Genomic DNA, 14,463 nt, shown 5'->3' on the forward strand with positions numbered 1-14,463 from the left:
AGAGATTATATTGTTTTGTTCTATAATTGACACAATTTCTATTAAAAAATTTCTCAACAATTCCTGAAATACCATAGAACTTCTTCAAACCTCTCATTGAAAGATAAAAATAAAATGTTTTTAAAATAATGCAGATTTAAAAACTTATTGTCAAGTTGAAAAAAACTTCTTCCGTCGAGCCGGAGTCGAACCAGCGACCTATGGATTTCTACGAGATCGCTTCTACAGTCCACCGCTCTGCCAACTGAGCTATCGACGGATGCTGCAACGTTCGATCAAAACATTCATACGATCCTTACATTTTCGAGAAGGGATTATATTGTTTTGTTCTATAATTGACACAATTTTTATTAAAAAATTTCTCAACAATTCCTGAAATACCATAGAACTTCTTCAAACCTCTCATTGAAAGATAAAAATAAAATGTTTTTAAAATAATGCAGATTTAAAATCTTATTGTCAAGTTGAAAAAAACTTCTTCCGTCGAGCCGGAGTCGAACCAGCGACCTATGGATTTCTACGAGATCGCTTCTACAGTCCACCGCTCTGCCAACTGAGCTATCGACGGATGCTACAACGTTCGATCAAAACATTCATACGATCCTTACATTTTCGAGAAGAGATTATATTGTTTTGTTCTATAATTGACACAATTTCTATTAAAAACTTCTCAACAATTCCTGAAATACCATAGAACTTCTTCAAACCTCTCATTGAAAGATAAAAATAAAATGTTTTTAAAATAATGCAGATTTAAAAACTTATTGTCAAATTCGAAAAAAACTTCTTCCGTCGAGCCGGAGTCGAACCAGCGACCTATGGATTTCTACGAGATCACTTCTACAGTCCACCGCTCTGCCAACTGAGCTATCGACGGATGCTACAACGTTCGATCAAAACATTCATACGATCCTCACATTTTCGAGAAGAGATTATATTGTTTTGTTCTATAATTGACACAATTTCTATAAAAAAATTTCTCAACAATTCCTGAAATACCATAGAACTTCTTCAAACCTCTCATTGAAAGATAAAAATAAAATGTTTTTAAAATAATGCAGATTTAAAAACTTATTGTCAAGTTGAAAAAACTTCTTCCGTCGAGCCGGAGTCGAACCAGCGACCTATGGATTTCTACGAGATCGCTTCTACAGTCCACCGCTCTGCCAACTGAGCTATCGACGGATGCTGCAACGTTCGATCAAAACATTCATACGATCCTTACATTTTCGAGAAGAGATTATATTGTTTTGTTCTATAATTGACACAATTTCTATTAAAAACTACTCAACAATTCCTGAAATACCATAGAACTTCTTCAAACCTCTCATTGAAAGATAAAAATAAAATGTTTTTAAAATAATGCAGATTTAAAAACTTATTGTCAAATTCGAAAAAAACTTCTTCCGTCGAGCCGGAGTCGAACCAGCGACCTATGGATTTCTACGAGATCACTTCTACAGTCCACCGCTCTGCCAACTGAGCTATCGACAGATGCTACAACGTTCGATCAAAACATTCATAAGATCCTTTCATTTTCGAGAAGAGATTATATTGTTTTGTTCTATAATTGACACAATTTCTATTAAAAACTTCTCAACAATTCCTGAAATACCATAGAACTTCTTCAAACCTCTCATTGAAAGATAAAAATAAAATGTTTTTAAAATAATGCAGATTTAAAATCTTGTTGTCAAGTTCAAAAAAAACTTATTCCGTCGAGCCGGAGTCGAACCAGCGACCTATGGATTTCTACGAAGTCACTTCTACAGTCCACTGCTCTGCCAACTGAGCTATCGACGGATGCTACAACGTTCGATCAAAACATTCATAAGATCCTTTCATTTTCGAGAAGAGATTATATTGTTTTGTTCTATAATTGACACAATTTCTATTAAAAAACTTCTCTACAATTCCTGAAATACCATAAAACTTCTTCAAACCTCTCATTGAAAGATAAAAATAAAATGTTTTTATAATAATGCAGATTTAAAAACTTATTGTCAAATTCGAAAAAAACTTCTACCGTCGAGCCGGAGTCGAACCAGCGACCTATGGATTTCTACGAGATCACTTCTACAGTCCACCGCTCTGCCAACTGAGCTATCGACGGATGCTACAACGTTCGATCAAAACATTCATACGAACCTTTCATTTTCGAGAAGAGATTATATTGTTTTGTTCTATAATTGACACAATTTCTATTAAAAACTTCTCAACAATTCCTGAAATACCATAGAACTTCTTCAAACCTCTCATTGAAAGATAAAAATAAAATGTTTTTAAAATAATGCAGATTTAAAATCTTATTGTCAAGTTCAAAAAAAACTTATTCCGTCGAGCCAGCGACCTATAGATTTCTACATGATCACTTCTACAGTCCACCGCTCTGCCAACTGAGCTATCGACGGATGCTGCAACGTTCGATCAAAACATTCATACGATCCTTACATTTTCGAGAAGAGATTATATTGTTTTGTTCTATAATTGACACAATTTCTATTAAAAAACTTCTCAACAATTCCTGAAATACCATAAAACTTCTTCAAACCTCTCATTGAAAGATAAAAATAAAATGTTTTTATAATAATGCAGATTTAAAAACTTATTGTCAAATTCGAAAAAAACTTCTTCCGTCGAGCCGGAGTCGAACCAGCGACCTATGGATTTCTACGAGATCGCTTCTACAGTCCACCGCTCTGCCAACTGAGCTATCGACGGATGCTACAACGTTCGATCAAAACATTCATACGATCCTTACATTTTCGAGAAGAGATTATATTGTTTTGTTCTATAATTGACACAATTTTTATTAAAAAATTTCTCAACAATTCCTGAAATACCATAGAACTTCTTCAAACCTCTCATTGAAAGATAAAAATAAAATGTTTTTAAAATAATGCAGATTTAAAATCTTATTGTCAAGTTGAAAAAAACTTCTTCCGTCGAGCCGGAGTCGAACCAGCGACCTATGGATTTCTACGAGATCACTTCTACAGTCCACCGCTCTGCCAACTGAGCTATCGACGGATGCTACAACGTTCGATCAAAACATTCATACGATCCTTTCATTTTCGAGAAAAGATTATATTGTTTTGTTCTATAATTGACACAATTTCTATTAAAAACTTCTCAACAATTCCTGAAATACCATAGAACTTCTTCAAACCTCTCATTGAAAGATAAAAATAAAATGTTTTTAAAATAATGCAGATTTAAAATCTTATTGTCAAGTTCAAAAAAAACTTATTCCGTCAAGCCGGAGTCGAACCAGCGACCTATGGATTTCTACGAGATCACTTCTACAGTTCACCGCTCTGCCAACTGAGCTATCGACGGATGCTACAACGTTCGATCAAAACATTCATACGATCCTTACATTTTCGAGAAGAGATTATATTGTTTTGTTCTATAATTGACACAATTTCTATTAAAAAATTTCTCAACAATTCCTGAAATACCATAGAACTTCTTCAAACCTCTCATTGAAAGATAAAAATAAAATGTTTTTAAAATAATGCAGATTTAAAATCTTATTGTCAAGTTCAAAAAAAACTTATTCAGTCGAGCCGGAATCGAACCAGCGACCTATGGATTTGTACGAGATCACTTCTACAGTCCACCGCTCTGCCAACTGAGCTATCGACGGATGCTATAACGTTCGATCAAAACATTCATACGATCCTTACATTTTCGAGAAGAAATTATATTGTTTTGTTCTATAATTGACACAATTTCTATTAAAAAACTTCTCAACAATTCCTGAAATACCATAAAACTTCTTCAAACCTCTCATTGAAAGAAAAAACTAAAATGTTTTTATAATAATGCAGATTTAAAAACTTATTGTCAAATTCGAAAAAAACTTCTTCCGTCGAGACGGAGTCGAACCAGCGACCTATGCATTCCCTCGAGATCGATAACTCCTCAAAAACACGAAACACGAAAACACGAAAACCTCCCATGGATCATGGATCCGTGGGAGGTTTTCGTGTTTTCCTCCTCATGTAACGCAAATGCTGGTTAGTTCCATCAAAATGTCCTCCACGAACATAAATTTCTCCCAATGTTTGATTCAAGAGTTCCCTTGTCTTCTGGATTGTGTTCACAATTACAGGGCTACGGAGTTGAACGTTAGTAGTCGTAAAGTCATAAAACTTGGATCGGTTGTTCAACGACTGTTATGAAATAAGAACAATAGAAAAAAATGCTTAATACAAATTCCAGATGTGTTTTTTTTTTCTCGCTTTTTTTTGAAAAACTTGAAAATGACTTATGACTATTCAGGATTTTGAGTTCTCGATTTTATCAGTCTTTAAAGTGTTAAATGAAGTCTTTTTCTGGGATCCTCTCAATAAGAAAAAAGAAAGTTATTTCTTTTTAGAAAACAGTAGCCTAGCTTGACGCCAAACCTACAGGAGTGGGGGTGAGATACAACTACAACAAAATAGAAGACAGGTGAACAAAAGGAAGGATTCCAGGAAGGAACACCCGTAGTTCACGCTTTCCCTTTCATCTTGGCGATAATCTTCTGACACCTGGTCCACCGACCAACAGATTGAGTTGTATCTTTGCTTGACCGAATAAATCTTTTGGTGCGAAAAATTGCTAACTCTCTCCCTTTGGAGCCAAGCGTAAATACGAACCAGTTTTGAGGGAAAGAGAAATTGGCTTTTTTGGAATGGATTATTCAAAACTTTTTTCTAAATTGCTTAGATTTAATCTTAGCGACATTTTCATCATTTTTAACTGTATCTAAATAAATAATTATTTTTTAAATTTAATGAAATGCTCAGTTTTTTTTTAAAATTTATTCTGTTCGAAATTTATTTTTAAAGTTAATGAAGAATTATTTATGACTATATCACAAGTGAAATCTATGTCCTTTACCATTGAAAATCATGAGCTCAAATGTATAATATACACAATAAAAAACATTATTATTTGCAAGTCTATTTTAACTGCATATCAATTCGAACATATTGTAGTCAATTTAAATTTGTAATTACTAGTATAATACAGTTTTTTTTATTTTACTTTTTTTTTTTTTTATTAAGATCCCTGAGATTCTCTTATCTCTATGTCTTTATCTCTAACATAAAAATATAATGGTCTAACATAGTTTTACATTTTTGTCATCGCATTTTTATTGGGAAGAAAATCACATGGTAGGATCCAGTTTATCCACATAGAATTCCATGTTGTTTTTGTTGCCATAAGCATAAAATTAATAAAAATCATAAAAATATTTTTTAATTTCATGGTGAACCTGTACTCATATTATTATGTTTTTGATTTAGATTGTTTTCTAAATTACGAATTTAAAATTAAGATAATTGTCCTTTTTTTTTCTTCTCATTTTAATATAACGCAATTTTGCGCTACATTTTAAGATTAAGTTATTTAAATCGGTATCTAATCTTATGAACCGTTTCACAATTATTGTTTTTCGTGCCATATACATTAATATCTTCTATATATATATTTCTCTTACACGGCACCAAAAAAAAACCTCATTACAACTCCCCAAATGGCAACGTAAGAAAATCGACCAATGATTGCTGCTAAAAATATCACATGAGGTGGCTCAACATATAGCCCTTTTAAAAACGGAAACAATAACCAGAGTGAGCATTATCAGGTTGTTCAATTCAGATTCATGCCCTAAAAACATGATAATATTTAATTTAAACTCAATTAGGAATTAATTAATTCATTGAAGGGAGAATGCTTTAAAAGGCCGCTGTTGAATTGATATTTTTCTACTGGGAGCTACCTAAACGTCTAAAAAACGTCTGAGTGTTTGTATTGAATGCATTGAATTTTTTTATATTTCGCGTTTATTTATGCATTGAATTTTCACGCTTATATTGGTGAAGCTGCTAGGGCTTTTAAACGTAATGAAAGAAAACGTGTTCGAAGAGCCCAAGAAAGTGTTGAGGAATGTTATGGAAGACGTAGATTGCAGAGATCAAGTGCAATGATAATTGTTCAGGATTTAACAGTAGATGTCGAAGAGTATAATATTGGCTCAATGACGGAACAATGTAGTTACTGTTTTGCTTACTTCTGGGCCAAAGAAAGAAATTCTTCTGGCAAATGCTGCCACGATGGAAAAATTAATTTGCCAACACTAATGGACATTCCCGAGTTGACAGCCTTTCAGTAATTGCTCCAAGATGCCAAATCTATAATTGTGTTTTCAAAGAAATTCTAAATGCTTAGTGTTAATTTCTTAGAGCTTTGCAGAAGAAAATGTTTTTTGGAAAAAATTTAATTGAAACTTCTGTTGGCAATAGGCAAGGGGAACTGCCAAAATCAAAACTCCCCGATTAGAAATGCAGCATGGCGACCAGCACGTGGTATTTCTCAGGTAATGCTAACGGCCATGCATTTTAATTTATTGTATGTAAAACATCATTTTTTGTTCTAAAATGTTATGTACTTTATCACAAATGTTAATTAATATAGAAATTGATTTCAATAATGCTGATCACCAAAAAATATTTCATTTGGCGATGAAACAAATTTTTGTGTTCTTGAAAATGAAAGACTTTTTGAGGGTTATTATTTCACAAGGAAAAGTTAGGGTTTAAAGTTTATATTTTTCAATAATAAATTTTTTTTCTAAAACTTTCAAAATTTGTAGCATTAACTAATTTATTATACACATTTAGGTGAGTAACTGCAATATTTGATAATTTATTTTGCTAATATATTTTGCTAATATATTTTGATAATATATTTTGCTAATATATTTCTCATTTAGCTAATGTTTTGATTTTTTCACCATGTACAATCTAAATAGCTAATATACTTTTTTAAAAGCCAATAAGAACATTGATAGAATTCTTCTACATAAGTACAATACTATGTCCTTGATGATAATATACTATGTCTTTGATGATAATATACTATGTCTTTGTGCTAGAACATTGTGTTCATTGGCGAGCGAGCGCAGCGAGCCATGGTTCACGCCGTGAACCACATAGGATTGCGTAGCAATTCTCGGGGGTTGGCGAGCGTTAGCGAGCAGGGGGCGGAACCTCTTAGTACTATTATAATATACTATTATACTAAATGATCAGGTCCTCAGGTCCGTCCATGTAGTACGTTATTCATACAAAAACTGTATTTAATATATCTACCTGTTTGGTAAGCGAAAATATTAAGTTACGATTGTGAACTCTCCAAATTTGTTATAAAACTGTAATTTTAATCACAGGGTAGGATCCAGTTTTCCCTTATTAATTTCCTTAATTTTTTGGCTGACATCAGCATAAAAATAATAAAACTCTTAAAAGTATTGTTTTCCTATTAAATATTTTCTTATTCCGAATTTAAAGGTATTTAGATTAATTTATATTTTTCTGCTCTGCTATTATAACGCTTTTGATTTTAATTCCTTTCTAAATTAAGAGTTTAAAATTAAAATATGTAGTTGCTTCTTCATTATAATGTATTTCAATGAGATTACCTTATTTCTCTACATATTACGATAAACTTATATAAATTGGCTTCCAGGCTTAATAACCATTTTAGAATTATTATTTATGGGGGGCGAATTACATTAATATAATATTGTAAATTGCAATTAAAGAGATTCGTTAAATGATTAAGAATTAAGCGATCAGTTACTTGCATTCAGAATCAACAATTTAACGACCAATTTCATGTATGCCATGCTTACGCAAATTGTATTTAATATATCAGTCTGTTTGATAAGTGAAAATATTAACTTTTATCAAAATGCAAACAAAATATTGGAAGAGAACTTCTCGATTCCGAAATCCTAAGTTAGCTTATGATAATTCTGATATTTTAAAATTTTCTTTTCAGCATTTGAAACGTCATGGCTTACTCTAAGTTTGCCTGAACTCAATTTTTGTATACTTTAAATTTTAAATTAGTTTTGGACGTGAAACAGAATTTGTGAAAAAGTTTCTCCCGTGGTTTGGCGTCTTCATAACAGAATTAATTATAAGGGAGATGTTTGGACGAGGGAATAGGGGGCTCATGCAAACAGAATTATTATTTTTTTTTTTCATATTTTTTTATGTACACATTATTGTTTAAGTGAATAATTTCAACCTTTATAGAAAAAACTATTTTATGTCAAGTAATAACAGTTATTGCGAAACATTCGAGGGAGTTGGTAAGCGGGAGCGAACAGGGGAGTTGGTCTCTTATTGTAAGATAAAAACATAAAGGTTAAAACAATTTTTTTTTTCATTTATTAAACAGAAAATGAGAATGGTATAACTACTCAAACGACAAAAATTCGGATTTGTTTAATTGTCATTAGTATTTACATCTAAAATTTGTTTTACACCCAATCTTAATGTTACTCTTTGCTATTATTAAAATTTTTTATTTGGATTATTAATCCAAATTAAAACTTAAAAACTGAAAGGGGAGTAACTTTCCTACAAAGTGATCCAATAATATCACATTATTACGCAACATTTTATGCATGTTAAACATATTTAAAACGGTATCTGACTTACTAACTGGTTTGTAAGTTTAAATTAGTTATAGTTTCCTTGTTTTTATGATAAGATTCGTGTGTAATCGTGTCCATTCAACAAATTCAATTACAATAATGAATTTAAAATTATAAAATATTATTAAGAGTTAATTTTTTGTACTAATTTTCCATACTTTATTTTTTACGGCAAAAAAAAATTATGAATATTATTAAAAACCTGTACAGCTATAACTAAGCGTGAGATAAGGTAGATAGAGGACCAACAAATTTCTTTTTGGTTCAAACACGTGTGAGATGAGACTTTGTTTTATCTGGACTTTTATTTACTGTCGTTATAGATAGAATATCTAAATTCTTTGAAGAGAACATGTAATAATTTAAAAAATTCTTAATACTTTTAAATTTTTCTTTCAATATAATATTCTCCACCTTTTCAAAAAAATGATAAATTTATAATAAAATGCATAGAACGTCTTAAAATACAGATTTGAATGAATGATTCTTGCAAATGTAAACTTTCATAAATTAAAGACAGTCAACTTTATTAGCAGCAATGTAAACTGTAGGAACAATAGATTATTCCAAAATAAATATTTTAAATGGTTAATTACTTCAAAAAATAAATTAATAGATATTTTTAAAAAATCATAGAATGATATGAAATTAATTATCCAATAAATTTTTGTACCAAATTACGTAATAAATAATTGAAACACAGATATAAATCCATTATATTAAAATAAAAAATTTTAATTTTAATATGAGATCTGAAAGAGTTCTAAAAAACTTTAATATTATATATCACCGCATTCTTGAACAAAAATTTTAGCACGGAATCAGATTTTTTTTAATATTCCATAATCATCCACATCTAATGCTTTCAAATTTAATAAATTTCTCTTGAAAAATAATTTAAATGACCAGCATTTTACATAAAATCGCTGAAAAACAGCTAATTTAAATGGAAAGTGTATATAACATATTCTAAATTATAATATTTTAAAAATAATATTATTTTAAAAATAAGAGCAAAGTATATTTACTTACCAAAAAGTAAAAAAGCGTCTTCTTCAGAAATACCGCTGTTATCTAAATGTTCTTTTAATTCTTCTTTATTCAAAATATTAATTGACATATTCTCCGGAAAAAATTAAACTTAAAATGGAAGCGAGAATATAACTAATTTAGATCGTAGAACATAAAATTTCATTTAGATTTATTATCGTTTGCTTTTTAAAATAAAATGACACAAATTCCAGCTTATAGCTCGCACACAATTAAATAATAAATAAGAGTGTAGATGAAAATTATCAAAATCACTGCCTTATTCTCAAATTTTGCAAATTTTTATGAGCCCAAGTAATGCAGCATTGAAGAAGCTTTTAAACATTTAAAAATTAGACAACAAACGATTTTTATTTTCACGTAATTGAGCCTTTTCTCCATATTGACGTTTTGCGCCATTTTCAAAATAAGCGTGTAAACTTGACCATACAGTCACGAGTTACAGTTGCAAACTCACAGCAGTTATAAAAATAACATATTACTCGCAAAAAATAACTTATTTTTTATTTCATATTACGACGATGCCTTCGAAAAACAGCGTTAACACTATCGTGGAAGAAACTTTTCATCGCAAATTCTGTCTCATCTCCATTGGTGTATTAAAATTAAGAGAAAAGTGACTTCACACAAATGTAGAGTAACTTATGAAGCTTCAAATGTTGAAAATATATTTTCAAAATATCACTTTTTTCAAATTTAAGTTTTTAAATTACTAATGGACGCGAAAGAGAATTTGCCGTGAAGGGTTTCTCCCATGGTATTGCGTCCTCTTAGTATTTAGATTCCACATTTTTTTGCTATATTCTGTTTCATTAATGAGTATTCCGAGCTATTTTCATTTATCTAAATACGCATTACAAGTGACTTATATTTTTCGAACACGTGTTTCGAGTTATGTCAGATCCAATTTGTTAAACGCGAATTTTGAGGTATGTCTAATTTTTCAAACGCACGTATCAAGCTATGTCGTTCAATTCCATATACTCGCCTTTTGAGCGACATCCAAACTAAAAAGTTCATCTCTGAATGCTATTCTATTTAATGGGATGCTTACAAGTGACGTTGAATGGGTATCTCGATCCTGATTGGTTGCTGAAACGTGCCATTTGTTCACGTTCGCAACTGTTCTTTCATTTCTATTTCGAGTAAAACCCGTCAAATATCAATTCATTTATTTAACAAATTCTATATTCCTTCACCAAGATTTCATTTCTTTCACTATATAATTCTTATTACTTAACACAAAGACACGCAGGAAGCATTTTAAAACATAAACAAACTAATTATACATCAAAGTTGCCGGGTACACAAAGCAAAATTAGAACACGGTTACAATAAAAGACATAAGCAAATAGTAAGTATAACATAAAGTAAATAAAAGACATAAACAAATAGTTATCTTCTTCTTTTTGAAGTGTAAGTACCCAATTAAATAATCACCTATATTATATTGATCATTGACAGAGCTTAATATTTTCATTCACATGTAACGTTTTAAAAAGGCGGAAAAAAAAGAAAAGGGAAAAATTATTAATAAATAATGCCGTTATTTTTTAAACTGACTAAGTTCATTTGGAAAGTGGTATAAGTCCAGGGCTTTAAATGGTAAATGTGGGAATGAACTTAATATTAACAAAACTTTGTCAATTTGTGATACTTTTTAAAACGCTATAGTTTTATAAAACGTCGAAATGCAATAACGATTAAAAAAAACGTAAAAAAAATAAATAAATAAACGACTTTTTAGCTCAAAATAGACTTAGTTTCTTCTTTCTAAAATAGCGGCTCAATTATTGATTTGTCTAAACAAATTAATTTCAGTTTTTAATGATATAATCATGTCTTGTTCAAACATCTGGCGTTTTCATAGTTCTATAAAAAACACGTGACTTTTGGTAATTTATTTCAATAAAAAACTTTTTTTTAAAAAAAACTTGCTATTAGAAATGCTCTGCGTAGCAGATTTTCACGAAAAGTCAGTACTCATCGGTTATTTAAATTGCAACTCGTGTCATCAATATTTATGGTAATTATTTCCACTTAATAATCTGTGTAACATAACCAATTTTTTAAAACGGAAACGGATCAAATGTTTGGGAATAATGTTCGTTATTATAAATAAACGACTTTTATGAATAGAATGGAATGGCGAAGAAGCTTTTACTCTTGAAGCTTACCAATTTAAATATTAATACCCTAATAAAATTTTTTTTATTATATCAGGTGCCATTCGTAGATGACCCCATGATTTCCAAGGCAAAGAGAAACAAAATAAAAATGAAATTTCCTATGCGGATAGTATTTTCTGTCAAAGCGACTTGCAGGTAGGGTGCTTCGTTATGGAAGATTTTAGAAATCTCTGTCAAGAACAAAACCAAAAAGTTATTTATATAAAGGTTGGTAGCAAATTAATACTGAAGCGAAAATAAGACACAAATGCTATCGGAATCTGACAAATTCCCACTGAGATGGGACAACAGTTCAACAGCAAAACCTGATTGATTGCTGGATGTAACAGGGAACAGTTGAAAGGCGATCATTAGAAATACCCTATGTGCCCATTCCGTCATGGCTTATGGGGACCTCCTCCTCATATGTGAAACGTCTCCCCTCATAAAAACATATAAAATTTTATCTAAACAACAGCAATTTTGCAGCTATATCTGATTTATTTCAATTAGATTCTTTGCTAGAAATATTTTGCAAAACTATATTTTCAGAAGACAAAATTAACATTGTGAGAAAGAAGCATAAAAAAAAGGGGAAAAAAAAAAACACTGAAAAAAAGAGTCATTTTAAAATCGGACTACAAAAACAAAATGGAGGTGATAAGTTGTTCTCTTTGAAAATTATATGAAATTAAAAAAAAAAAAAAAACATGCCATTTAGGTAGTGAAGCCTAAATTTAATGCCACTCAACATTTATTTTTATGTAAAAAGATATTGTTTTAGAAATTAATTTACATACAAAGGTTAATTTGAAGTATGCAGAAAGAAATTTTTAAAACTTTATAAATACATTTTTCAATTATACATCTGCAATAATAGTACATTATCTTACATTAGGTATCAATTAGCAATACTCTCTCAGTGTAGCAATCTCAGAATAAGTTAAAAATATTGACAAAAATTAAGAAAATTTCATTACAATACATAGTTTTTTGTTATTTTAAATCACTTGTTTAAAGATATATTTTTATCGATTAATATATCGTATAAGTGAAATTATTAGGAAAATTTTTAAACCTCATATTAAAAAGTATGAAAATATTAAAAAGCATGAAAAAAAATATTAATAAAAGTATTAAAAAGCATGATATGTGAAAAGTTCCTTTCCTTAAACTTGAAACAAATCCCTGTTTATTAATTAATTTTAAAATAATATTTAAAAAATCCAGGCTCGATTTTCTAGTCGCAACGCAACTTTTTTCTGATGTTTGTATCAGCACTTTTTTCCGTTTAATGTGAGTATACCGATTCGCAAGTATGACGGAGAGTGACGCCGGTGCAGGTGATCAGGTTGCCAATGTAAAGTCAACTGTTTTATTTTATTTTATAACCGTCGTTGAACAGCCGACCCAATTTTTTAGTCTACGATTATCAATGTTCGACTCCGTATCCTTGTAATTTTGAACCTAATCCAGAAGATTAAGGAACTTGGATAAATTACTGGGAGAAATTTGCCTTTCTGGAGGAATCTTGGAAGGAGCTAACCCGCAATTGCGTTACATGGGGAGAGAAACCACGAAAACCTCCCACGGATCCATAATCCGTCTACCACTGAGAATATTTGTCGTCAGCACTGTGGTCGGTGCGAGCCGGGTGTGAAATTTGAATCTCAGCCACAGCTGCGATTTGAACCGGGGTCACCTCATTGGGAGGCCAACGGTTTCATTGTAATTATTTTGGTCACCAAAACTTTTTTTGAAGTAAATAAACAGATAAAAAAAAAGCTGAATTTACCTGCACCCGCTAAATTGAAAAGTGCTAAAATGATAATAACATTAAGAATAGTAATTAAAAAGCAGCATTTAACATTGCATGCAAAAAATATAATTTTTTTTTTAGTTAATAAATTATAAAGCTAAAAACCTTTCTTTTTCTTCAAAAAATTATTATTTGTTCAGGAATCATTTTGACATTGAATGGTCTGATCGGGAGTAATTTTAATTTACCGGAATAATTGGACATCGATTAAAGTAGTATTTGCATGAATAAAATACATTTTAAATATAATTTGAATACTATTCATTTACTCTGTACTTTTCTGATTATTTTTTACCTTATACATACTAGTCTTCACACAACTTAAGTATTTTAATAACTCTTTCATCAAAAAGTCATTACATGTATTTCTAATAATCCTTCGCTTCCATAAATAGAAACTCATCTAAGATAAATATAAAACAAAGCACATTTTTTCTTAACATCATCCCAATAAACACCCAATGAAATTAACAAGGTTAAGGGATTAATTTACTAAAAAAAAAAATTAACAGCTGCCTGCCTAATCCCTCCAAGCGTCCCTCAGATTTGGCGAAATCTCTTCCTGAGTCTGAAGATTCGGCAACCCTTGGCAGGGTTCTCTATTCCTTCCATCTTTCACAGGTAGAAAGGATAAGCGTCTTTGTGCTGCAAAGACGTATCGTAAGCTTTTCCGAAGAACCGTGTGTTGCTTTTTCCCTTTCCAAGTGTGTGTTTATGATCGTGTGTGAAGTTGTTTTCTCCGTAGTGTTTGTTCTTATGTTTGGAAACTTTTACACGTGCTCTTTTATTTTGGACTAAACTTTTTTCTTGTGACTTTTTATACCAAGATGAATTGGACACATAGGATTTGTGCTGTGCTTTTAATAGCTTTAGGAGGTAAGATTTGTTTTTATAGTTATATATTTGTAAGTAAGCCTCCCCGG

At 30.6% G+C, this 14,463-nt stretch overlaps 1 protein-coding gene and 5 non-coding genes across 6 annotated transcripts in view; 1 reads left to right on the top strand and 5 right to left on the bottom strand.

Annotated features, from left to right (window-relative positions):
- Positions 1 to 170: 170 nt before the first annotated feature.
- Positions 171 to 259, bottom strand: TRNAY-GUA (transfer RNA tyrosine (anticodon GUA)). The gene is given in 2 exon segments: positions 171 to 206; positions 223 to 259. It is a non-coding gene; the product is annotated as a tRNA-Tyr (tRNA).
- A 220-nt stretch (positions 260 to 479) lies between these two features.
- Positions 480 to 568, bottom strand: TRNAY-GUA (transfer RNA tyrosine (anticodon GUA)). Its single transcript is given in 2 exon segments — positions 480 to 515; positions 532 to 568. It is a non-coding gene; the product is annotated as a tRNA-Tyr (tRNA).
- Positions 569 to 788: 220 nt separating this feature from the next.
- TRNAY-GUA (transfer RNA tyrosine (anticodon GUA)) lies at positions 789 to 877 on the bottom strand. The gene is given in 2 exon segments: positions 789 to 824; positions 841 to 877. It is a non-coding gene; the product is annotated as a tRNA-Tyr (tRNA).
- A 219-nt stretch (positions 878 to 1,096) lies between these two features.
- TRNAY-GUA (transfer RNA tyrosine (anticodon GUA)) lies at positions 1,097 to 1,185 on the bottom strand. Its single transcript is given in 2 exon segments — positions 1,097 to 1,132; positions 1,149 to 1,185. It is a non-coding gene; the product is annotated as a tRNA-Tyr (tRNA).
- Positions 1,186 to 2,632: 1,447 nt separating this feature from the next.
- TRNAY-GUA (transfer RNA tyrosine (anticodon GUA)) lies at positions 2,633 to 2,721 on the bottom strand. Its single transcript is given in 2 exon segments — positions 2,633 to 2,668; positions 2,685 to 2,721. It is a non-coding gene; the product is annotated as a tRNA-Tyr (tRNA).
- Positions 2,722 to 14,086: 11,365 nt separating this feature from the next.
- The window catches only part of LOC107439303 (neural cell adhesion molecule 1), an 80,842-nt gene continuing 80,465 nt past the window's right edge, over positions 14,087 to 14,463 (top strand). Inside the window, exon 1 of the mRNA XM_043045422.3 lies at positions 14,087 to 14,416. Within this exon, the coding sequence (XP_042901356.2) occupies positions 14,368 to 14,416 (49 nt within the window). The 5' untranslated portion in view covers positions 14,087 to 14,367. The remainder of the gene's footprint in view (positions 14,417 to 14,463) is intronic.

This window comes from Parasteatoda tepidariorum, chromosome 3 (assembly GCF_982258835.1).
Source record: "Parasteatoda tepidariorum strain Cologne lab strain chromosome 3, Ptep-v5.0, whole genome shotgun sequence".
Classification (NCBI taxonomy): domain Eukaryota; kingdom Metazoa; phylum Arthropoda; class Arachnida; order Araneae; family Theridiidae; genus Parasteatoda; species Parasteatoda tepidariorum.